Source organism: Nannobrachium achirus (genome assembly GCF_963921795.1).
Source record: "Nannobrachium achirus genome assembly, chromosome: 9".
Taxonomy (NCBI): Eukaryota; Metazoa; Chordata; class Actinopteri; order Myctophiformes; family Myctophidae; genus Nannobrachium; species Nannobrachium achirus.
Genome location: NC_137818.1, coordinates 8,434,909 through 8,459,072, shown reverse-complemented (window position 1 = coordinate 8,459,072; position 24,164 = coordinate 8,434,909). Strand labels below are relative to the sequence as shown.

The 24,164-nt window shown below is 45.5% G+C and overlaps 3 protein-coding genes across 4 annotated transcripts in view; 1 reads left to right on the top strand and 2 right to left on the bottom strand.

Moving 5' to 3' along the window:
* Window positions 1–10,813, top strand: part of LOC308291993 (putative cytochrome P450 120) — a 28,517-nt gene extending 17,704 nt beyond the window's left edge. For both annotated transcript variants that reach the window (XM_080734184.1, XM_080734183.1), the window contains exons 10-11: window positions 7,695–7,782; window positions 8,775–10,813. In XM_080734184.1, the coding sequence (XP_080590310.1) occupies window positions 7,695–7,782; window positions 8,775–8,942 (256 nt within the window). In that variant the 3' untranslated portion in view covers window positions 8,943–10,813. The remainder of the gene's footprint in view (window positions 1–7,694; window positions 7,783–8,774) is intronic.
* Window positions 1,689–7,688, bottom strand: LOC308291992 (E3 ubiquitin-protein ligase TRIM35-like). Its single transcript, XM_080734182.1, has 2 exons — window positions 1,830–7,688; window positions 1,689–1,768 (listed from the first exon to the last, which is right to left on the bottom strand). The coding sequence occupies exon 1, from the start codon at window positions 5,447–5,449 to the stop codon at window positions 3,518–3,520; it is 1,932 nt and encodes a 643-aa protein (XP_080590308.1). The 5' UTR covers window positions 5,450–7,688; the 3' UTR covers window positions 1,689–1,768; window positions 1,830–3,517.
* A 10,839-nt stretch (window positions 10,814–21,652) lies between the features above and the next one.
* On the bottom strand, window positions 21,653–22,963 carry LOC308291188 (equilibrative nucleoside transporter 1-like; the record flags this gene model as incomplete). Its single annotated transcript, XM_080733146.1, has 1 exon — window positions 21,653–22,963. The coding sequence occupies one exon, from the start codon at window positions 22,961–22,963 to the stop codon at window positions 21,653–21,655; it is 1,311 nt and encodes a 436-aa protein (XP_080589272.1).
* Window positions 22,964–24,164: the final 1,201 nt, after the last annotated feature.

Here is a 24,164-nt window from a genome sequence, read left to right as displayed (position 1 = left end):
ACGCAGCAGCCCGAAGCCGTAAGTGAAAATGATGATGATGATGATGATGATCATGAAGTGATTGAGCCCATGGAGGGCGAGGGCGAAAAAGACAGTGACAGTGAGACAGAGACTGCAGAGGTCATTTTATCTCTATCTGATGACCCCGCATTGTGGCCAAAACGAATCACTGACTCTGTCAGGACAGAGCTCGTTAAAAGAGGCCCAGAGCAAATTATGGAATATAGTTTCCCACAAAATACTGAGTCCCCTCCTCGGCGATTTCACAAAAATTACTATTTCATTACACTCAATAATGGAGAACAAATAAAGAGAACGTGGCTAATGTACTCAAAATCTGAGGATAGGGTTTTCTGTTTTTGTTGCTTGCTTTTCGGGAAACGTGACATGTGTGTGTGTGTGTGTGTGTGTGTGTGTGTGTGTGTGTGTGTGTGTGTGTGTGTGTGTGTGTGTGTGTGTGTGTGTGTGTGTGTGTGTGTGTGTGTGTGTGTGTGTGTGTGTGTGTCGCGGGGCGCTGTCCCCGGTGCGGCGGTGCTGAATGGAGCAGTGGAGAGATAGTCACTGCTTTCGTGTTGTTGTAATACTGTAAATAAATAGAACTGTAGCCTGCAGGCACTGATTCTTTTTTTTTGTTTGTTTTTGTTTTGTAGCAATCATCGACAGTCTGTAAACCAAAGTTTGAGAATTGAGAAACAACAGTCAATAACCGAGAGAGAGAGAGGGAGAGATTGAAGCGAGCCAACTGCGTCGCATGAGAAGACCGACATCTTTATTATCGGACTTTCTTTATCCTCCCCATTTAGACACTTACTGTAGCTGTGAAGTATAAAGTGATGGTTATTTCATTTTGAAGTAAATGTGTTATTTCATTTTCAAACAGTATAGTCTCTCTGTGTTGTTATTTAACCTTTCAGAAGCCCATTTGGGGTATGTACAGACGGGGGGGGGCCGGGGGGGGGGGTGGACGGACATGGGGGGGGGGGGGGGGGAGGGGGGGTCTTACGATTAGGATACTAGAATGATATTGACATCCAATAAACAGACATTTCCATTCCTTGACGGTGAAAAGAGCGCTAATTCTAAATAATATTTCTATGTAACTTGCTTCCAGAGTTATGGCCCGTTGTTTGTTAAAAATCACACCTAGTGTGAATTGAGGGGTGCTTTTTACAAGTTAATTCTCAATTCATTAAGAGTCCCACTATCCAAACACAACGCGTCCCGCAAAATATGGCCAATGAGACTCTGACGCACAACAAACTTTGAGCAAGTTTTTCCTCCCAGTTTTTGAGGCGTTTGTGCCAGGATGTAGGCCATATCTAGGCCTGATATATTATATTATTATTTATTATATTATTCAGTTAAAGGTAGGGTAAGTGATTTCACTTAAGTTTCAGTTTTCATGTAGGTGACAGGCGGGGGCCTTCCTCCAATCATGATCGAGTGGGGGCAGGCCTTGGTGCGCGTAAGGCCCGCCCCCACTCGACCATGATTGGATGAAGGCCCCACTCTATCCTGATTTTTTCCCCTTTTTTCCTAAGGCTGAAGTCCAAATATGGACCCTACACTCTATGGTAACTAGTACTATAACTTACCCTACCTTTAACCTATGAGCCCCGCCCCGGATATTTTTTTAAGCCTTTTCCCGTTGGTTTTTGACCGGTCAAAGCCAGATGTTGGAGCTATAGCTCCTGTTCCAGGAGCACCGCTCAAAAATGACCTTGAAAATTAACTATGACCTTGTACATTAACTTGAATGAACTAAGACCTTGTACATTTACTTGTGAAAATTAACTATGACCTTGTACATTAACCTGAATGAACTATACCTTGTATATTAACTTGAAATAGGAAAATGACCTCAGAAACGGATCCTCAGCATCCTCAGTGTGCAAAAAGTGAACTAATGCAACAGTCTAGTAATGAAGGAAGCTGTGACGTGACATTCGTCCTTTCCAGGCTGCACCATATTGGCGTTTCTCCATGCCAGCCACCAAGGGGCCAGCCCAACCTGTATGCAGCAGTGTTTGAAAACACATCTCAACACCATGCCAAATATGGAACTCTTGCTTTACTAGCATCGGAAAATGATGGGTACACATTCAGCCATTGGGGTCTGCCCCACACACCCTCTGGGGTCCTCCCCCATAAAATGTGTAACATGGTAGATGTAATTTCCGGTGTTCTGGTGGATGTTGGGAGTTTGATACCGAATCCAGGAGAAATCCAGGAGAAATGTCAAGCCAGGAGTCTTGCCAGGAGATGAGGTGAAAACCCAGGAGACTCCTCCTGCCGGAGGTTGGGCAGCCACCCTTATAAGCGGCCTCCTACAGAGCCACGGCAGTAAAAAAAACTACGATAAAAGCCAGATAAATTGAAAATGAACATAAGCCTCTTCAGGTTCGTCAAAATTGCCCTGGTGACTGGAGTTGTGTTCAGGGACAGCACTGGCGTTTGATGTTTCCTCGCTGCTGAATAGTGAACTTGCGATGCGTGCTAATTGACTGTTAGGATGTGGACGGCGCGTGGTGGCCTACGCACGGCCCGGCGCAGTGCGCGTTGTACGGCATGTAGCCGCGGCTCTGGTGTTGCAGGTCTGACTGTCCTACCCATAGATATAAAATGCTAGATGCCTCATAGGCCACTGCAGTTCATTAGGGCGACGAGCAACAACTGGAGCGCAGACGTCCGCGATTGCCGGAGATCACGCTGCCAGTCATGTGACTACTTGCTGGCCAATCAAAACGTGTCTTTTCCATGACTTATCAATCCATCCATTTCCTGATGTTTGCGCGCCTGTTCTGACAGGCTGCGTACGTAAAGGCCCGCCCGCCCCCACCTGCCTCTGATTGGCCAACAACTTCTGGTTTCTGTGACGCACGTAGAAGTGGGAAAGGAGCGGAAACGACTGGTTGCCGAGTCCCGCGATCTCGCGCCTCAAGAGCCGAAGGAGGCGTCTACCTTTCTATGTCTATGGTCCTACCACCGTCTACCTTTCTATGTCTATGGTCCTACCACCGTCTACCTTTCTATGTCTATGGTCCTACCACCGTCTACCTTTCTATGTCTATGGTCCTACCACCGTCCACCCTCTGCTCATGGTGTTGGTGTTTACCTTTCTATGTCTATGGTCCTACCACCGTCCACCCTCTGCTCATGGTGTTGGTGTTTACCTTTCTATGTCTATGGTCCTACCATCGTCCACCCTCTGCTCATGGTGTTGGTGTTTACCTTTCTATGTCTATGGTCCTACCACCGTCCACCCTCTGCTCATGGTGTTGGTGTTTACCTTTCTATGTCTATGGTCCTACCACCATCCACCCTCTCTGCTCATGGTGTTGTCTATGGTCCTACCACCGTCCACCCTCTGCTCATGGTGTTGGTGTTTACCTTTCTATGTCTATGGTCCTACCACCGTCCACCCTCTGCTCATGGTGTCTATGTCTATGGTCCTACCACCGTCCACCCTCTGCTCATGGTTTCTATGTCTATGGTCCTACCACCGTCCACCCTCTGCTCATGGTGTTGGTGTTGGCGTTCTCTTTCCTTTCTTGTTTCTCTTCTCCTTTTTCTTCTGTTTCTCCTGTTTCGCGTTCTCCTTTTTCTTCTTTTTCTCCTGTTTCGCGTTCTCCTTTTTCTTCTCTTTCTCCAGTTTATCCTCTTTCTCCTTCTCCCTTTGCTTCTGTCTCTCCAGTTGATCCTGTTTTTCATTCTCCTTTTTATCCAGTCTCTTCATTTTCCTCTTCTCCCTTCTCTCCCTTTTCTCCTTTTTCCTCTTCTCCCTCCTCTCCTGTTTCTCCTTTTTCTTCTTCTTCTTTTTCTCCTGTTTCTCCCTTTTCTTCTGCTCCTTTTTCTCCTGTTTCTCTCTTTTCTTCTCCTCTTTCCCAGGTTTCTCCGTCTTCTCAGGTTTCTTCGTTACCACAGGTTTCTCCTCCTTGACAGGCTTCTCCTCCTTCCCAGGTTTCTCCTTTTCCACAGGTTTCTCCTTCTTCTCGGGTGACATGATGTCGAGGAGTGAGATGAGATGCTGTCGAGTAGACATCTCCGGTTCCTCCGTTTCCACGGGTATCTCCTCTTTCTCCTCCTCTTTTAGAGGTTGGCCACTGTCGTGTTCTTTAACTACGCTGATCTTCATTGGTGACATCTTCATCGGGAACGGCTTTCTGTTGACAAAGTATGGAATGAGTTTGTGTGTGAAGTCGTGCTTGAAGGTGTGTAGGGTTTTGCCGGCATCCGGGTCAGAGAAGGACAGTCTTCCTTTCTTCCAGTCCAGTTCGACTCGGATTCTGTGAGGCGCGTGCTTCACTGGGATAACTTCAAGGATCCCTTTTGAGGATTGGGTGCTGTATTCGCCGTCTTTAAACCGTATTCTCCAGAAATGACCCTGTTTGTCTCCCTTCCTCTGGAAAGACTCTTCCAAAAGACCTAGTGTCCACCGGCTGTTTTCTCCCACTTCAACATCCCAGCTGTGAACTCCCGAGTCAAAGCCCTCGGAAGCCAGGATATAGCGGTAGTGGTCAAATCTCTCTGGGTTGTCGGGAAGCTCCTGTCCCTTCCCACCACCCTCCACACTGGTCAGATCATCAGACATGACGAATATGTTGTGGGCAGTGTTGGGGTCCAGGAGAATAGGTGTGTAGGAGACCGTCTCCTTCATCTTGTCCCAGACTGTGAAGGGCAGGTTTCCCACGTGCTTGACCTCGTCGATCAGCGCTCCCGGGACCGGCTGTGGGTTCTCCAGATTGAGCTGGAATCTCTTCAGTGTGGACTTGTAGTTGCGCATGAACGCGACGCTCTCCGCCGTCAGGTCCTCCTGTACTTTGCTGATCGTTTTCGAAATGGTCGATATCTCTCCCCTCAGAACGTCAATCTTCTCCTTCATCATCCGGCTCTTTATAGACTCTTCCTCCCTCAGTGCGGCGAGCCGACTCTCCTCTTCCTCCTGCAGGAACTGGTGAAGCTTCTGAAACTGCTCCTTGATCCTCCTCTCTGTGCTCTGGGTCTGGGCCTTAATGTGTTTCGCTGTTCGGTCATAGGTCGTTTTGAATGTATTAAAGAGATTCAGTCTCTTCTCCAAGGATCTGAGTGACTTCCCTACGCTCTTCTTGCGATCGAGTGCAACCTCGTCGACGGGTTGGAATGTGTGGTTGGTGTGAAGGTTAGAGTCTCGACACACGAGACACACCGGCTGTTTGTCCTCCACACAGTAGAGTTTGAGCACTTCGTCGTGTAAAGTGCAGAGCACACCAGGAGTTTGTCTTGTTGGAGACCTGGTCGGAGTTATCGACGGAGACAAATGTGGAGACATGGTTGGAGACATCGAGAGCCTCTCATTACTATGGTGTCCGTGGTTACATCGGATAACGGGGTGTGTGAATATGTTGCGACGACACGCATGACATGGCTGGTCCGACTCTGACTTCTTCTCTAGATCCAGTTTCAAAGCCATTTAGTCGCCCGAATGAAGGTCGCAAGGTTCAAGAATTCCGGGTCAGTGTTCCCTCCGGTATCTGTGGAAATGGGTACGGCGCGTTCCACTTGTCTCTCGAGTGTCCGTGTTCGTTCGTGTGCGTGTGCATGTGTGTGCGTTTGTGCTCTTGTTCCGGTTTCAAGTTCCAACGTCCAATTTGTAGGTGAGGTCACGGTTATGTCAGCGTGACGTCACTGTGGGGCGGCAGTGGCTCAGGGGTAGAGTGGCCGGCAGAGCGGCCGGATCCTGTTCGAACCCGGGCTCCCCCAGAGTTGGTGTCGAAGTGTCCTTGAGCTTAGACGTTGAAACCCTAATTGTGGGCTCGCTGAAAGGCGAGACCAGTATGTTCTCCCAAATATGATATCTATTGACCAAGTTTATTCTCCCCAAAAAATGACCGACAGTACAAAGGCAGGGCCTTTAGCCAATGAGGAGCAGTGTTCTTGGTGACATCACCACCAACAAGTGCGACCTGTTATAAATAACAACGACACGCACATGAAATCTTTTGTGGTATGTTCTCCCAACATAGGGGATCTGAGAGATTGAATGTAGGAGAAGTAATGTTGGATCTTATGTCCATATTATATTGGAGTGCCCGTTGGGTAGATCTTTGTGCCCATACATGGTGTTCCATGCGAGCCCACACTGTTTCGTAGGAACAGTATTTCTAGTCGCCCCTGATGTGCAGGTCGGTGCACATGTTGGGTTTCATGGAAATTGCAAGTGTGATTGCCGTTTTGCCATTTTCCCATTCAAGTCAATGGGGCTACTTTATATAGTAACTAGTCTCGCGTGGCCAGACGGTTGCCTCCGCGATTTGGTCAAATGCTCCCAGCATACAGTCTGGCAGACCGGGGAAGAAATGATGAGTGCGAAGATGAAGCGGAAGTGAAGCCCCCACGTCACTTCCGTTTCCGTCTCACATCACACACATTTATCATTATATAAATAAAAATCATATAAGCGTGTTTAGCTTGCTCCTTAGCAGAAATGACATTTTAAAATATATTTCTTTGAACGTTAATGCCCGTTTTCGATACTCGCCGTTCGGGAGCTGCTGTTCCAGACTCTATATAGCATTCAGAGATTGTGGCATAGTTGTCTGGCTACGCGAGACTATATAGTAACTAACAATCAATCAATCAAAATATTACCTTTTAGCCAATGAGGAGGCTTTATAGAGGTGATGTCACCAAGAAAGCTGGTTCCTCATTGGCTAAAAGTGTGTGTGTGTGTGTGTGTGTGTGTGTGTGTGCGTGCGTGCGTGCGTGCGTGCGTGCGTGTGTGTGTGTGTTTTCTTTTTGCATTTTACCATTCAAGTCAATGGGGTTACTTTATAGTAGAGTAGATTTTAACAATAATAGTGTGTTGCTCCTTCAGGCACCTTGAAATGAAAAGAGTTGCATGAATGCCACTGATATAGTCTGCTTGTCCTGTTGGTCAACCACACTAATACTGTATATAATGTATAATAATGTGTGTGTCTGTGCGTGTAGGAACCAGGGTCAACCACACTAATACTGTATATAATGTAGAATAATGTGTGTGTCTGTACGTGTAGGAACCAGGGTCAACCACACTAATACTGTATATAATGTATAATAATGTGTGTGTCTGTGTGTGTAGGAACCAGGGTCAACCACACTAATACTGTATATAATGTATAATAATGTGTGTGTGTCTTTGTGCGTGTAGGAACCAGGGTCAACCACACTAATACTGTATATAATGTAGAATAATGTGTGTGTCTGTACGTGTAGGAACCAGGGTCAACCACACTAATACTGTATATAATGTATAATAATGTGTGTGTCTGTGTGTGTAGGAACCAGGGTCAACCACACTAATACTGTATATAATGTATAATAATGTGTGTGTCTGTGTGTGTAGGAACCAGGGTCAACCACACTAATACTGTATATAATGTATAATAATGTGTGTGTGTCTTTGTGCGTGTAGGAACCAGGGTCAACCACACTAATACTGTATATAATGTAGAATAATGTGTGTGTCTGTACGTGTAGGAACCAGGGTCAACCACACTAATACTGTATATAATGTATAATAATGTGTGTGTCTGTGTGTGTAGGAACCAGGGTCAACCACACTAATACTGTATATAATGTATAATAATGTGTGTGTCTGTGCGTGTAGGAACCAGGGTCAACCACACTAATACTGTATATAATGTATAATAATGTGTGTGTCTTTGTGCGTGTAGGAACCAGGGTCAGGAACATGTCCTGTGTTCTCTGGGCAACGGACCACGCAACTGCATCGGCACCAAACTCAACGAGGTCTTCCTCAAGGTGACTGAACCTCTCTATGCTTCCTTTTCACTAGCCTGACTGCAAGCGTCAGACTCTATCACACACTTCCAACAGGGGGTGGTGTTGTGTAGTCTGGTTTATTAACCAGGCTACCTTTTCACCACCTCTCTCTATGCTTCCTGTCCTCTGTCACCTTTACACCACCTCTCTCTCTCTCTCTACGCTTCCTCCCCCACAGCCGCGCTGTGAGCTTGTATATCTGCTATTTGTTCAATAGTTAAAGCATACAATAATGGTAATTTAAGTGGTTAAATTAGTCGGGGCCCTTAGGGCTTTTTTCGTGCTAATCAGTCTAAAAGTGCCACATTGTTTGCACAGATGTAGCCCAGGGCATGCTCTAATGATTTAGCTAGGGCGCCCGAGTCGGCGACCTTCGGGGTCGCCACAGCGGCCACATCAAGTTGGGCTCCCATCGACTTTCTATACAGGAGGAAAATAGCCAGAAAAAGAATCTGCTTCAAGTAGGATGTGAGGGGTCTAACTAGGGGTTTGTCATGATTCTGAATCTATTGCAATCATTTGTTTGGCACAAAAAACATTCCTTGGGCTAAAAATGGCCCCAGAAAACGCCTACAAAACTGTGAAAAGTGATGGCTCATCACTAAACTATCGTTTTAGTGATTTCCTCTGGGCCATTTTTAGCCCAAGGTTTTTTGTGCAAAACAAATGCTTGCAATGGATTCAGAATCATGACAAACCCCTAGTTAGACCCCTCGCATCCTACTTAAAGCAGATTTATTTTTCCTCCTGTAGTATAGTATATAGAAAGTCAATGGGAGCCCAACTTGATTTGGCCGCTGTGGCGACCCCGAAGGTCGCCGACTCGGGCGCCCTAGCTAAATCATTAGAGCATGCCCTGGGCTACATCTGTGCAAGATTTGGCGCTTTTAGACTGATTAGCACAACATTACCATTCTATCTCATTTAACTCCTGTCATTGTCTCCATGTTGTGTGTGTTGCTCCCATGCAGACAGCCTGTGTCTACCTGTTGAAGCACTATGACTGGTCCCTGGACCCCCCCTCCCAGGACCTCCAGTACAAATGGCTGCCGGTGTGTCGCCCGTCCAACCCCCCCACCGTCTCCTTCAGCAAGCTGGACCACCAGAACGCCCCCGACCGCGACAGCGCACTCTCATAGAACTGTATAAGAATCACACCCAGTGCGAAGTGAGGGCCGTAGCCTTGTATGAGGGGCGGCAATGGATCAGGGGTAGAGAAAACGTCATTAGAACACGGAGGGTTCCCAGTTCGATCCCGGGCTCCCACCAGAGTTGGTGTCGAAGAGTCCTTGAGCAAGACTCTGAACCCCTAGTTGCTCCCGGTGAGCAGGTTGGTGCCTTGCATGGTTTCCTCCACCATCGGTGTAGGAATATGTGTGTGAATGGGTGAATGTGATGCACAATCTCTGTAAAGCACCTTGGATAAAGGCCTGATAAGGTTGAGAACCACTGACTTAACTAAAAAAGCCGATCTACATCGACACGTTGTGAGCTTGTAGATCAGCTATTTTAACTATTTTCTATCTCTTTAACTCTTTCTATCTGCAAAGTTTTTGTTTCATAAAAATCCACCATAGGCATGTTATGAGCTACTTTCTGTCAAGACATTCTGTGCAGATGATTATTTTTCCAAGTGTCAGAGTGTTTGGAAGCACTCGTTTTCAACAACACAACATACTGCTGCGGCCTGCCTCCTGCATTATGTGCAATTTAGAAACAAGTGTTATGCAGGACCATTGAGGGATTTGCAACAAGCACTTCCAAACTCCAATGCTCCAAGATTAGGGGGGCAGGTCCCAGTGGACGTGCATACCCTCTATTGTAAAAAAAAAAATGGCAAAAGAGTTTGCCATTAGGGATAGGGATAAGGGGTATGGCATGGACGAAAACAGGGCCCTTAGAGTCTAAGACTCTAAGTGGTCTGTTTTACTCAGTACATAAGGTATAAGGGCTCTATTTTGATTGCCTTAACCTGTCCATACTGTCTCCGACCACCAAACCTTTCGTCGGAAAGGTCCGGTTCAACTACAATATGACGCCACTCGCATCTTCTGAAAAGCATTCCCCCGAATTAGAGTTCGGAAAGCTGCACGTCGGAAAGTCAGAACTCTCAGGCGAAAAGTTTGGTGGTCGAGATAGTATGGACAGGCCTTTAAGTACAAAAAGTGTAAAATAATGATAAAATAATCATTTTTGGCCATTGTCAGACTGACTTTGTTTATATCCTGTATCAATCCATATAAAAGAATAGAAGAGGGATAAACAAAGTCAGTCTGACAATGGCCAAAATGATTATTTTATCATTATTTTACGCTTTTTGTGGTCATTTTTGAATAGAAACACATATATGAAGCTTAATCTTTTTTATAAAATATTTTCGAAACATTTTTTATTTTATCGTCCGTTTTTCAAGAACAAGGTTGACAGACAATCAAAATACAGTCTTAGACCCTACAGTATGTGCTGAGTAAAACAGACATGAGTTGCACTTGCACTGTACATGGTGCGTTCTTTGTCAATCTCCACCAAATCTCTCTTCCAAAAATAGCAGATCTACAAGCTCACAACGTGTCACAACGCACAAGCATTTTTGGTGAATGGTGGGGCTCAAGTAGTTATACGCCAAGTATAACGTTATTTTCAAACTGTCCTAATGAAAACTGTTATTCTCTAAAGTATTCCTCGTCACAGTGTATCTTACGGGGAAAGCTTGACATATTTACCTACGGTAATATAACATATGATAAATGTAAGGTGCTATATTAAAGTAACTTTTCTATAGACCTGTTTTGAAGCCACTATTTCACAGAAAAATTCTAATTAGTTTCAGCATTCTTATTCTTATCATTCTTATTATTTTCTATTCTGAACTCCTTTATGACTATTTTTAATTGTATGCTAATGTCCTTTTATAATGTGTCGTATTGCTCTTTTTGTTTCGTGCAAACCACTTTGAATTGCCTTGTTGAAATGTTGTACATGAAAATTAAACATGCCTTAGTTTGCCTAGTAGCTGCTGTTCTGTTTGTTATAATGTGGGAGTATTTGTCAGCAAAGCTGTCAGAAAAAGACTTGCACTCTACCTAAACCTTAATGGGAGACTCCTTAGACAGAGTCAGAAAATAATTGTTCTTTTCAGGGGTTCCCACGCTTCAGGTCGAGACCGAAAAGAGAGATTATTATATTTTTAGATCAGATTTGTTTGTTTGTTTTAAATGTATAAGAATTTTAAATACAAAAAAAAGATAGCAGAGATAACAGGCAAACATCAATCAGGATCCTCTACATTCTCTGAGACTTCTTGTAAATTAAGTAATGCAGATGTTTAACATTATTATTATTATTTTACTTTTGAGAGTGTAAAATGAAACCAAAAGGACCCTTACCCTGAAGAATTACAAATCTATAAGGGTCTATTTGGTTACCAACTCTTCATCATTTAGCTGGGGACCACCTGGAACCCCCTCAAGGACCACTGGTGGTTCCCGGACCACTGGTTGAAACCCACTGGCGATAGAGGAGGGGCTGGGGCAAAGAATGTTCCCTTCAATCTCCTTTCTCAGATGAATGTAGTGACTGAGCACTTCAATATGGAGGCTGGTGTGTGGCCGCTGGCCGTGAGAGTGCCAAAGTACTTCACACATTAACTTCTATAACAATGCTGGGCAACCACACTAACTTAATGTTTCCGGGGGGAATGCCCATATATGGACATAATATGGTCTCATGTGGTCTATGATGTTAGTCATCTCCATATTTGGGAAAATATTAATTTTTAATTAAAGTCAGTGGGGAAAATTTATTCACTAATAAATTAATATCAATTAAACGATACAATCTCTAAGCAAAATGCAAATTGCAAATTCCCGATGAAGCCAATCGATTTGACATATGGCGCAAGTGGCGCGAAAACTGTGGGAGGAGTAGGGGCCAAACTTTTAGTTACTCTAGAAACAGAAAATAATAATAATAAATAAATAAAGTTTCCCCAGGACTGTTACGTGCAAAATATTGTTACAGTATATATTCACCTTGAAGCAGATGTAGCAGGCAGATTCTACAGTACCAGTGATTGATTGATGGCGTCAGTCTTGCTCAAATATGGAGGAACAGGAACAACGGGTGCCTGGTGAATGCTAACCTGCTGACGCTGGTGAATAACCTAAACCTAACCCTAACTGCACTCTGTCGAGGTGCCAACTTGCACTTTGCCCTCAAGTATAGGCCGCCTACATGCGCGCAAGCAGAGAGCACCATGAGGTGCACTCACCGCTCCCCCCCCCAAAAAAAGGTAAATTATGAACAATGACATCACCACTGGCATCACCAGGAATACTGGTCCCTCATTGCATGTTAATGATGACGTTGCCTGAGATGCTGGTCCCTGATTGGTCTACAGTCTACACTCTACAGTAAAGAAGAGAGCACACCGACATACATACATACCCAGCCGATCGCAATACTTGCGCAAGTAATGTGATGTCGGACTTATGGGCAGTAGCCACAGGAACCAGGCTTGCATGACAACGGTTTATGTTGTGTGTGACCAGAGCTCATATTCTGCCTATATAAGGTGAGCAGATGTCTCTAGACTTTCACTTTATCTGAGTATGAATAGAGGTCATTGTGTTGAGGTGCTTTACTGAGATAGACACAGTGTGTGAAGAGACAGACAAAGAGAGGAGTCCAGAGAGAAGACAGAGACTAACAAATAAGTCCATATCGTCCGTGCCCAACACACTCCCAACCCCATCAATGTCCATGGGCTTGGATGATGACGAACGATCCCTCCTCCTGGAAGGAGTGAGGTCTCAGTATTTCCATACCCAGGTCTCCTGTTCCAAGTGTGCTCATGCCTTGAAATCTCTCTTTAAGCACATGAAGAGAAGCCACAGCGACTACTGCCAAATGCTGAAGACTGGAGGACGGATCCCTTCAGCAGCCTGTCAGCGAATCACCAGCTCCGTAACCGGCCAGAAACAACAAGGAGACGCAGAAGAACCTGAATCTAACGCTCATCAACAGTCTACCAGGGCTTTGCCTCAGCAAGAAATGGAGGCACGTCAGCCGTCTTGCACAGGAAAGAAGACCCACTTATGTAATCAGTGTGACAAGAGTTTCAAGAGTTTTACCGAGTTGAAGACGCACGTGCGTCTTCACACTGGAGAAACACTGTTCCATTGTAACCAGTGTGGCAGGAGTTTTACTATTTATGCCAACCTGCAGCGGCACCAGCGTATCCACACCGGAGAAAAACCATACCACTGTACACAGTGCGGCAAGAGTTTCAGTCAATCGGGTCAACTGAAGACGCACCTGCGCCTTCACACCGGGGAGAAACCTTTCCAATGTAACGAGTGTGACAGGAGTTTTAACGTTTCAGGTAACCTGAGGCGACATCAGCTTCTTCACACCGGAGTAAGACCTTACCATTGCCAACAGTGCGACAAGCGTTTCAGCCAGTTGTCCGACCTGAAGTCGCACTCGCGTATTCACACCGGAGAAAAACCTTACCGCTGTCCGCAGTGCGACAAGAGTTTCAATCAGTCGAGTTATCTGAAGAGACACCGGCGTGTCCACACGGGAGAAAAACCTTTCAATTGTACACACTGTGACAAGTCTTTCAGTGAGTTGGGCACTCTGAAACGGCACCAGCGTGTCCACAATGCAGAAAGATCTTTACACTGTGTGTAGCTGCATTTACAGTATGAGTTCCGAGTGGTTACAAGTTCATTTATTTAAGCATAATGGACCTCATTCGTGAAACCTCATGACACCTCATGACAGGTGTGCAAAGCCTTGATTTGCGTGAAAACACAGGTGTATCAAATGATGAATTACGTTCATGAATTAGACTGGGAAAGATAAGCATGGCTGTACCCATGGAGTTATGGACAGAACTAATACTCCACATCTAGTTTGTCCGGTTCCCCAAAGAAATCTCTGGTCCCCAAAAGAATTCCGGGCCCCAAAGAATGTGAAGCTTGGCTCAAATCTGGCCTAGATATGGCCTCCATCTTGGCACAAACAGCTCTAAGTTTGTTGTACGGCCAGGGTTCCGTTGACCAAGCTTCTCAGGACGCACTGTGATTGGCCAGCGGGACGCTTCATGAAATTAACTCATAAATAGCACCGCTCACTTCACACTAGGTGTGATTTTTTATTTTATATTAGAGTAGCCAATTATTTGTACGCACTTTTTCCTCCTCAGTTTAGTCATTCTGCCAATTAATTCCTCTCCACACACATTTCTGTGTTGTCACTGCTGTCGTATCCTACAAACTCACCTGCCAGTGAGGAGCCCCCACCGGGAGGACGTACTGTCGTATCCTACTGACTCACCTGCCAGTGAGGAGCCCCCACTGGGAGGACGTACTGTCGTATCCTACTGACTCACCTGTCAGTGAGGAGCCCCCACCGGGAGGACGTACTGTCGTATCCTACTGACTCACCTGCCAGTGAGGAGCCCCCACCGGGAGGACGTACTGTTGTATCCTACTGACTCACCTGCCAGTGAGGAGCCCCCACCGGGAGGACGTACTGTTGTATCCTACTGACTCACCTGCCAGTGAGGAGCCCCCACCGGGAGGACGTACTGTTGTATCCTACTGACTCACCTGCCAGTGAGGAGCCCCCACCGGGAGGACGTACTGTTGTATCCTACTGACTCACCTGCCAGTGAGGAGCCCCCACCGGGAGGACGTACTGTTGTATCCTACTGACTCACCTGCCAGTGAGGAGCCCCCACCGGGAGGACGTACTGTTGTATCCTACTGACTCACCTGCCAGTGAGGAGCCCCCACTGGGAGGACGTACTGTTGTATCCTACTGACTCACCTGTCAGTGAGGAGCCCCCACCGGGAGGATATTACTCTTCCCGTCTAGCACTTCCTGCTGACAGGTGCCGAGCCAGCCTGTAGGAGTACGTAGGGTGGGAGTGGCTTATTGTTGTTATCAGCCAGTAACACACAAGCGTCTGCTCCTGTTACAATGAGCTAGACCCAGTGCCGGTTATTAAAAATAAAAAATCCAATCTCGGTTCGAAGTGAAGCGGTGAATTCTTATTCTATGTGTTCTAGAGCTATGAAATCTGTGTTCTAGATCTATACTTTCTATGTGCTTTAGTTCTATATTTTTATGAATTCTGAATGAATGAATGATTTTATCTGGAGGGCCAACTTGCCACACCCAAGCCGTGCTACTCATACGCAGAGTTAGCGGGATGCCTGCGATCGAACCCACAACCTTGTGGTCCAAGGCGAGAGCTCTACCGACTGAGCCACCCAGGCACGTGACTGCATGACGTGACTATGTGCATTGTGCAATGACCAATATCACCATCCAGGCACGTGCACACATAGACATCAAAGGTGGCTTGGGCCCCTGCCCTTTTATCCATTTGTAAAAAAAAAACATCTCCAGTATATGACTTTATTATGCTTAGTTCAGTGTGAACTGTGAAGTACCGAAAATAGCAGACCTCCATGTGGTGGAAAACATTACTCACATATTTTACTTTAGTAAAAGTATCAATACTGCAATATAGAAAATTACTCTGTTACAATTAAAAGTCCGGAATTCAAAATGTACTTGAGTTAAAAGTATGAAAGTGGCAGTTGTACTGGAAAAACCTACGCTCACAAGTCCAATACAATAAAAAGAGTTAATTTAATTAAAGACGGGTGCTGTGATTCCCCCCCTAAAACATGATGATCAGTTATTATGTTTGAGGAAGATTTCTTTCAAAAAAGTGTACAAAAAGTGTTAACATTATTAAACTCCCACCTGTTCATTAAGTATACCTGGTTTTCATCTTAGCAGCACAACCCACCTTAATCATATTACTAGTAAGATGCCTCAGGGCGACATGCGACCTCGCCCTAAAGGTCATGTTCTGACATGCCCATGGGCATTCCCAGATATGCCCTTAATATTGATGACACTGGGACAGGGATCTCCATATATGGGCATAAAACAGACCAAGATGTAATTAATTTGCAAGTGTGATCTGGGAATGCCCGTATATGGGCATGTTCTGACATCACATTGTCGACTATATATGGGTATAAAATGTAGGGGCATACAAGGGACATGAAGCCAGAGTGTGATGTCAGAGCAGCAAACCCATTCTGTTAAGAGTGGTTCCCCTACATCACAGTGACATCAGAGCACAATGTCAGAGTGATGTCACAGTGACAAGGGAACCAATAGACTGTACAAATGTGTACTGACTGACTGAAGGAAGGACAGACACAGACGGAGACAAGCCATGACATTTCTCGTATACTGCGACCCTTGGTCGCAATAATAACCACACCCGGGGCCCGGGGGTCTATTGGAGTAATGTTACGCCATCTTAGACACATACAAAAACGAAAATAGAACCTGTGAGAAGTGAGCGGTGCAATCTCAACACACATGCATATCTCTTTGTACGTATATGGGTACCAGGGGTCTCAATATATGGGTATCTGGTCCGATATACATCACTGGCCAGATGGCCAAGACATGGCGCTGTTAGGCGTCTTACTAGTTATCTCCATACATGGAGTTTCCGTGCTCATACCTCCATACATACAGCACATACACACAAAGCCAGATGTTGGATCAGTTAGCAGCACCGCTCAGTGTGAAGACGTAAGCAAGGGGGAGAAAACGACAGAAGTAACAAGAAATCTTGTGAAATAAAATGTCGTCAACCAATCATCAAGGATGATGATATGCGAAAGAAGAAGAAGAGTGAAGTAAGCGGTGCCTTTTAACATTCCATTAAGTCTCCCGTGAAGCTTGGCCAATGAGCCAAGTGTGGGACATAATACATACATACATACATACATACATACACACACACAGACAAAGCCAGATGTAGGAGCGGGTTAGCACCGCTCAACAAGTGATTATAATCCATCTGTGTTACCCTAGCAACGTGACATCATAAAACTATAACAAACCTTGTCCAATCAGCACACAGCTTTGACACACCAATTTGGGAGATGTTGCGGCTATAAATATGGGGGACTGTCCTTCACTCACGTATTAGTTAGCTGCGACGGTATTGAGAGTCAGTGACACTTCAGCCAAACATCAGGATCTTAATGACTACTGAAACGTAACTCCAGCCATCGACATCTTAAGCCCCTACAACAGATCTTTAGTCTGAGGATTAGTATATATATATACCAAAGCTGCACTGAAACATTTCCAGCCATCGACATCATAAAACCCCTACAACGGATCTTTAGTAGATCTGAAGAATTTACCTGGCACAAACCGAGGCAAGATGCAGCAGCGATGGCATCGGCGGCGCGTCTTCTGTGGACATAGACAAGACACAGAGCAAGAAGGGAGGACTCTTTCTCACGCTTGTAAAGAAATGCAGGAGGAACAGGAAGATCGTTCAAGCAGAGTGTCCTCTCCCAAAGACAGCGGGTGCTCCTGCCAACCAGGATAAGGACAAGAAAAAGTCTAGATCTTTTGTCGTCTGGATGGTGGATGTCCTGTCCAAACCCTTTGTAAAGAGAGAGAGGAGAACCTCGGCAGAGATCAAGTTGGAAGAGGAGATGGAGGACATTCAGCTGGAGAACGAGTGGTCAAATGACTTCTTGTCCCACACGTGTGAGCTCACGCTGGACCCCGACACGGCAAACGCATCCCTGTCTCTGTTTGATAACAACCGAAAGGTGTCACGAGTGAGAAATAACCAGTCGTACCCTGATCACCCGGACCGATTTGACTCCTGGGAACAGGTCCTGTGTAAGGAGGGTCTGACCGGATGCTGCTACTGGGAGGTAGATTGGAGTGGGTGGGTTTCTATAGCGGTGACATACAGAGGAATAAACCGGATAGGACGGCATGATGACGGCCTGTTTGGATTCAACGACAAGTCCTGGAGTCTGGAATGCGGCGATCATCTGCGCGGCAACAGGTACATTGTCCGTCACAACCGGAAGAGGACTGAACTCTCTGTCTGTCCCTCTGGCTCCAACAGAGTAGGGGTGTATCTCGACTGTCCTGCTGGTACTCTGTCCTTCTACAGAGTCTCCAATGACACAAGGACACACCTGTACACCTTCCAGTCCTCGTTCACTGAACCCCTCTACCCTGGGTTCAGGTTCTGGTTGTTAAAGACAACAGGGCACAGTTTTGATCTTGAACTTTGAAAAAGGCAAATATTCAAAAGTGTGACATTGACAACAATCAAGTGTATTCAAACAATGCATTCTCACTCCCAAGACGGCAAATGGGCGATTTCTTGGGAACGTTGACTTGAGTTACGATTCTGTCCCTATCGGGACGTTAACTCGGGTGCAGAGTTGACTGAGGAGGACTGACGGCTCGCTCGACGGTGTCTCTCGTGGCTCAAGTCCGCTTTAGATGGTATGTCATTTTAACAGTCTTTACACCTTGGGTTTGAGAACTTGAGTGCTTGGGACGGCACAGTTTTACAGGAAGGGTATTTATTTTTCACTTTCATAAAATCAATATTTGGATATGTGAGGTCTTCCAGATGTGTGTTAATCTGGCAAACCGTTCATAGCCACATTGCCTTGTAGACACTGCCAGCAGCCTGAATATCTTTCACATATTGTGATTCTTTTTTTCTTTGTTTCTTTTTTTCGCGTGAACTATGGCTCAACACAAAGTTACACAAAGGTGTGAGCGCATGCTTGTCCTTCCGTTTACATGTTATATCCGAATATGGACAATCCCTGACGTCACAGTGCTGACGTTCTAATGACATCATGGTCTCAACACACCACAATAACCTGGTCGGCTCTCTGCCGACACAGTACTGTACATACAGAGCCTCACATCATGCCGACGCATTATATACAGCGCCTCATATCAGAGCTGCGTCAATAAGGGGGAAGAAACAGCGCCGGTCATGTGGTTCACGTACAGTAGCCTCGTAATAGTGACAAACGCTCATAGACTCAAGTGCATTCTGTAAACTTCCGGTTCAGGGCTTTATCACTATTATTCAGTGCCCCGGACGGGCCCATTGGGAGGTGACACAACTCTCCTTATATGGCTCCGAGTATAATATTCAGACACACAGTACAGATGTCATACTGTAGTGTGGCTTCCAGACACTTATAGCTGTCAACTACAAAGGTGCAATTCTGGGAAATTGCAAGTGTGGTTGCCTATTTACAGGCCATACGTGAAGCTTGACCTATCCTTTGGGGGTTTTGGGTTCCCGTAAAAGTTACTCTATAAAGAGTTTTTACACTTTCCCATTCAAGGCAATGGGGGTCCAGCAACATGCAGCAGCAATTTATATCAGGACGCACTTAGCAAGAATGCTAGTCCCTCATTGGCTGTTGATGGTGATGATGACGACGTCATCAACCGTCTTTCAAGGGGTTCTCCATTGGATGACGTCACCGAGAATGCTGCTTTCTCGTTGGCTAAAGGTTTATCTAGAAAGAAATAAAGTAGCATAGTACTATATAGTGTGTTGCCCTGTTGGACAACCACACTAATAAAGTTGGGCAAGTGCGAGAAGACAGACTACCCTTAACCCGGGCATGCTGGATCCCCGATTAAATGGTAAATGTTTCCTTTATCCAAGGCGCTTTTCAATGTGCATTACATTCACTCATTCACACACACACACACACACACACACACACACACACACACACACACACACACACACACACACACACACACACACACATTCATACACTGGTAGCGGTGGAATCCATGCAAGGCACCAACCTGCTCACCGGGAGTAACTCTAGGGGTTCAGTGTCTTCATCACAAGGAGCAAATTGGCACCTCAACAGTGTCACTGTGTTTTTTTGTTTCGTTTTTTGTTTTTGAGCAGCGCTCATAGATTCCACGTTGTGTGTATTATCATAGATTCCACGTTGTGTGTATTAGCACAGACAGACACACACACACATTGATTTGTAAATATTTCACACACAAAAAATATATAAAAAATAAAATATCAATTACACATCCCATTAAGATTAAGCCTTGCATTCATGGATATTCTTTTGTTTTTGTCACATTCCTGAGACAATAATTGGATGATATGACCTGGTCAATAGGAGTCTCACTATACAACAAGCTTTTGGGTTTGGGTTGGATTCCAACCTGGGCCAGTTGTGGGTGGACTATAGGCTAGCTTAACTTATGTTGTATGTGCTCTTACCAGGTGAGCCACCCTCACCATGTGTTTTTGAATATGGACAATGTTTCATATGGTGAGGGACTAAGTCTTTATAGGGAATTTGCCAATGTTGGAATTAAAGATAGGACTAACTTTCCATGCTATTAGCTAGTGTTTGTTTTATACAAACACACGTGAATAGCTATCAAAGAGTTTATATTTAAAATATGCCACTTTAGGTGTTAGGCTTGTCTTCGAGCATGTGTACACCATAAAATGATCGTGTTAAGATTTAAGATTCAGGAATTGATTGGAGGATGGGTTGGTTAAATAGGCGGTGAAAACAACACAATACAGTAGGCTACTTTTCCATTCACATACATGTTGAGATGTATTTTCCCAATTCCTGTCTGCATGTTCAAACTGTTCCGATAAAAATGGTAAATGGTGCATTTATATAGCGCTTTTAATCCAAAGCGCTTTTACATAGATTGTGCATTACATTCACCCATTCACGCACACATTCACACACCGGTGGCGGAGGAAACCATGCAAGGCACCAACCTGCTCACCGGGAGCAATTAGGGGTTCAGAGTCTTGCCCAGGGACCCTTCGACATTAACTCAGGGGGAGCCCGGATTCGAACTGGGAACCCTTCGGGATTTATACCCTTCGTGCTCTAATACCAGTTTCTCTACCCCTGAGCTATGCCGCCCCCAGCTCCGATGGGCTTGGCTCTGAATTAAAGTTACAGAGCATATAACAGTGGTTCTGAACCATTTCAGGCAGTGACCCAAAATATCATATATCATATTTAAACTGGGGATCTCCCTCCCTGACACAAACTTGGAATGCAGGAGTCGAGACATAACATTTTTGCATCCACAGATAAATTGTGAAAATGTTTGCCTCTTTCTTCTATTATTTGACAATTTGGTCAATGTTTGACCGTTTTTGCCAGACCCATGAAATGGGTAGGCCTACATAAGCAAATGTCTGTCCTGGTTTTCTATATAAAGGGTATATATGATGACGACATGATGATGACATGCCTACAAAAGGCATGATGTCATAAATGATGATGACAGACAGGGGGTCTGGCACAACCAGGTTGACCTGGTCTAGTTTTTTATAGTATAGCTTGTTATTACTTTTGATTATTTTTGAGGTATATTAAAAAGGTCTTAAATTGTCACTTCACTGAACCCCCCAATCACCGGTTACCCCTGCTTCGTCCCCCAATTAGATAATGGATCCTTGAATCTAGAATCTAGATCATGGGTCTTCAACAGGGGGTCCTCAGAGTTACTGCAGGGGGTCCTCCAAATCTTTATGAGTGATAGAAAGTTTTTTTTCTCCTTTTTTACATTAACCACTTGAACCCTAGCATCCATATTCTGAGAACTTTAGCCACAAATAGCAGATCTACAAGCTCACAACGCCTCGCAGCAGATCGGCTATTTTCGGCAAAGAGGTTTGGTGTAGACTGTAGAGGAGAAAAAGAGCAGACTAAGTACATTGTGAAAGGTCAAGTTTATTAAGTATTGAAGGTTCAAGTGGTTAAATATCTGAAAACACAATTTGACATGAATCCAAAATACACTGATGATTGTGCTGTCAAACGATGAAACTATATGGAATCTATGAACAGGTTGTGGGGGGTCCCTGCTTCATCTGTCTGTCAACTAAGGGGTCCTTGGCCTGAAAACGTTGAAGACCCCTGATCTAGATCATGGCTCTGAAGGCGAATGAGAATGCTGCGCCCAGTGCCAGTCCCAGGGACACGAAGAAGACCATGATGGCTCCCGTTGTCTCCGCTTCGTGCTGTGCAACCATCTTGGGTCCAAAGCACATGCACAGGGTGGCCAGGTATCCGCTGGAGAACGCGAAGAGGACCATGAAGAGGATGAACCAGGAGTCGTGGCTAAACCACACGGGTAGGTAGCGACGAGGCTGCACGTTACACAGCATGAACAGCGGTACGAAGACCACCCGCACGCCCACCAGGATGGGCAGCCAGATGCTGTCTGCACCGGGCCACTTACAGACGCCCGTCAGGCTCTTCCCAACGGTGTCCATCACGTTGAAGAGCAGGAAACACGAGACGGGGACGAAGTAGGTGTCCCAGGCTCCTCCGTCTGCTGTCGTGGACCGGACGTCCACTGTGACTGCTGGGAACGTACCGATGGTGACGGTGAAGATGAAACACATAGAGATGGCAATCACCCAGATCTGTTTGAAGATGGCAAGAACAGAAACGACCGGCTTGTCCTCCTCTTTGGTCAGACTGACCTCAACATCTGACTTGTCCTGCTTGTTCTTCTGGTCAGTGGATGTCCTGGATCTGCTGTTATCCGTGTAGTACTGGAAAAACTCTATGCTGGGCAGCACGAGGTAGGAGAGGATGGCCATTAGGATGACAACGCTGGCCATGATGAAGTAGCCAAAGGCACTGTCCTGCAGAGCCGAGCCAGTGGCCAGAGCACAGATCATGGAGACGGTAGCCACGATGCCGGCCAGCCCTTGCCCAATCACGATGGGCGTGGTGTAAGACACAGGCAGCAACCCTGCCAGTCCAAACAGGCTGCCCTGTAGGATTGCACCAAAAGAGTTGATGCAGATGATCTTGACGATGGTGAGACAGAAGAAGGTCGTCGGCGCCATCTCCACCTTCACCAGCACGGCCGTCAACAGGAAGACCACGAGGATGGCCGTCAGACTGCCTGAGATACGCAGCTTCTGAGGAATCCTCTGGTGGATGAAGGAGTTGAGGCAGCTGAAGATGAGCATGGGCACCATGAAAGACAGCGTCATCGCGTTGCTGAAGATTGATTCCAGGGCGTTCCGTGTGTCCCCGGGGCCAACCATAGTCCCACTGACCGCGTCGACGCCATCGATGGGCGGGTCCTTCAACCTACTGGTGAAGTACATGGTTGCCGTCATGAAGAAGTTCCATGGCAGCAGGCTTCCTAGTCCCAAGATGAAGAAAATGAGCCACACTGCGTGATATTTATCCCTCGGTGCGTTGGCGGCCATCGCGGCGGGCAAGAGACAGTCCTCTGGTAATGGTCTGGATGGTCTGTGAGCAGAGAGTTTGTACCACGCTTAAATTAGATTCTGACGTCATATCATCATACCTTATACTTTGCCTATTATGACATCATGTTGGTGGCAGAATGGAGATCACCCATCAATGGCTACTGCCAGCAATATGGGACAGGAAGCCTCGCCTGAAGAGGACATCAAGGATATTATCCATATATGGGCATAAAGGGGACACGCTCTCACCGCCCGCATGTGCATGCGGTCGGCGAGAGATGGATTGTGTTCATCTTTGTGAAATACAGCGTTGCGTTTACTCGCTGAGCGAGTGTGTTTGTGTCTCACCGCGGCGCGGCCGCCTCTGATCCTAGCAGGAGAGGAGCCCCTGCGGCAACCGCTGCTCATCTGGAGGGCCCTTTACGCGCCATGTATCTCAGCAAATAAAGAAACATACTGTGTGGTTCAAGAAATGGTTAAACTTTATGACATGGGTCTTCAACAACGACGCAAAAAAGAGCAGGCCAATTACAACGCCAAAAGTCAAGTAATCAATCAGACATTGTCACAACAATGTTTGCTATTTAAAAGATTAAGACATATGAAAAAGGAAAATAAAATAAGCATAATAAAGCCTGGAAATAGCAGTGTGTTCAAATCTGTCCCGTGTGAATTAAAAGAGGTGCCAAATGACATTCAGTGGATTCACTGTGGCGCGAGTAAGGATCATGTTGTAGCCAATCAATCAATCAATCAATCAATCAATCAATCAATCAATCAATCAATCAATCAATCAATCATTGTCACAACAATGTTTGCTATTTAAAAGATTAAGACATATAAAAAAGGAATATAAAATAAGCATAAAAAAGCCTAGAAATGTACATATGTGTCTTGTGTGAATTAAAAGAGGTCCCAAATGACATTCAGTGCATTCACTGTAGTGCAAGTCAGTATCAAGTAGCCAATCAATCAATCAATCAATCAATCAATCAATCAATAAATCAATCAAGTATTGTCACAACAATGTTTGCTATTTAAAAGATTAAGACATCATTGGAAAAAAGGGAATATAAAATAAGCATAAAAAGGCCTGGAAATAGCAGCATGTTAAAAGGTGTCTTGTGTCCTAAATGATTCAGTCCATTCACTGTAGTGCAAGTCAGTAACATGCAGCTTAAAAAGTCCCACATGAAGT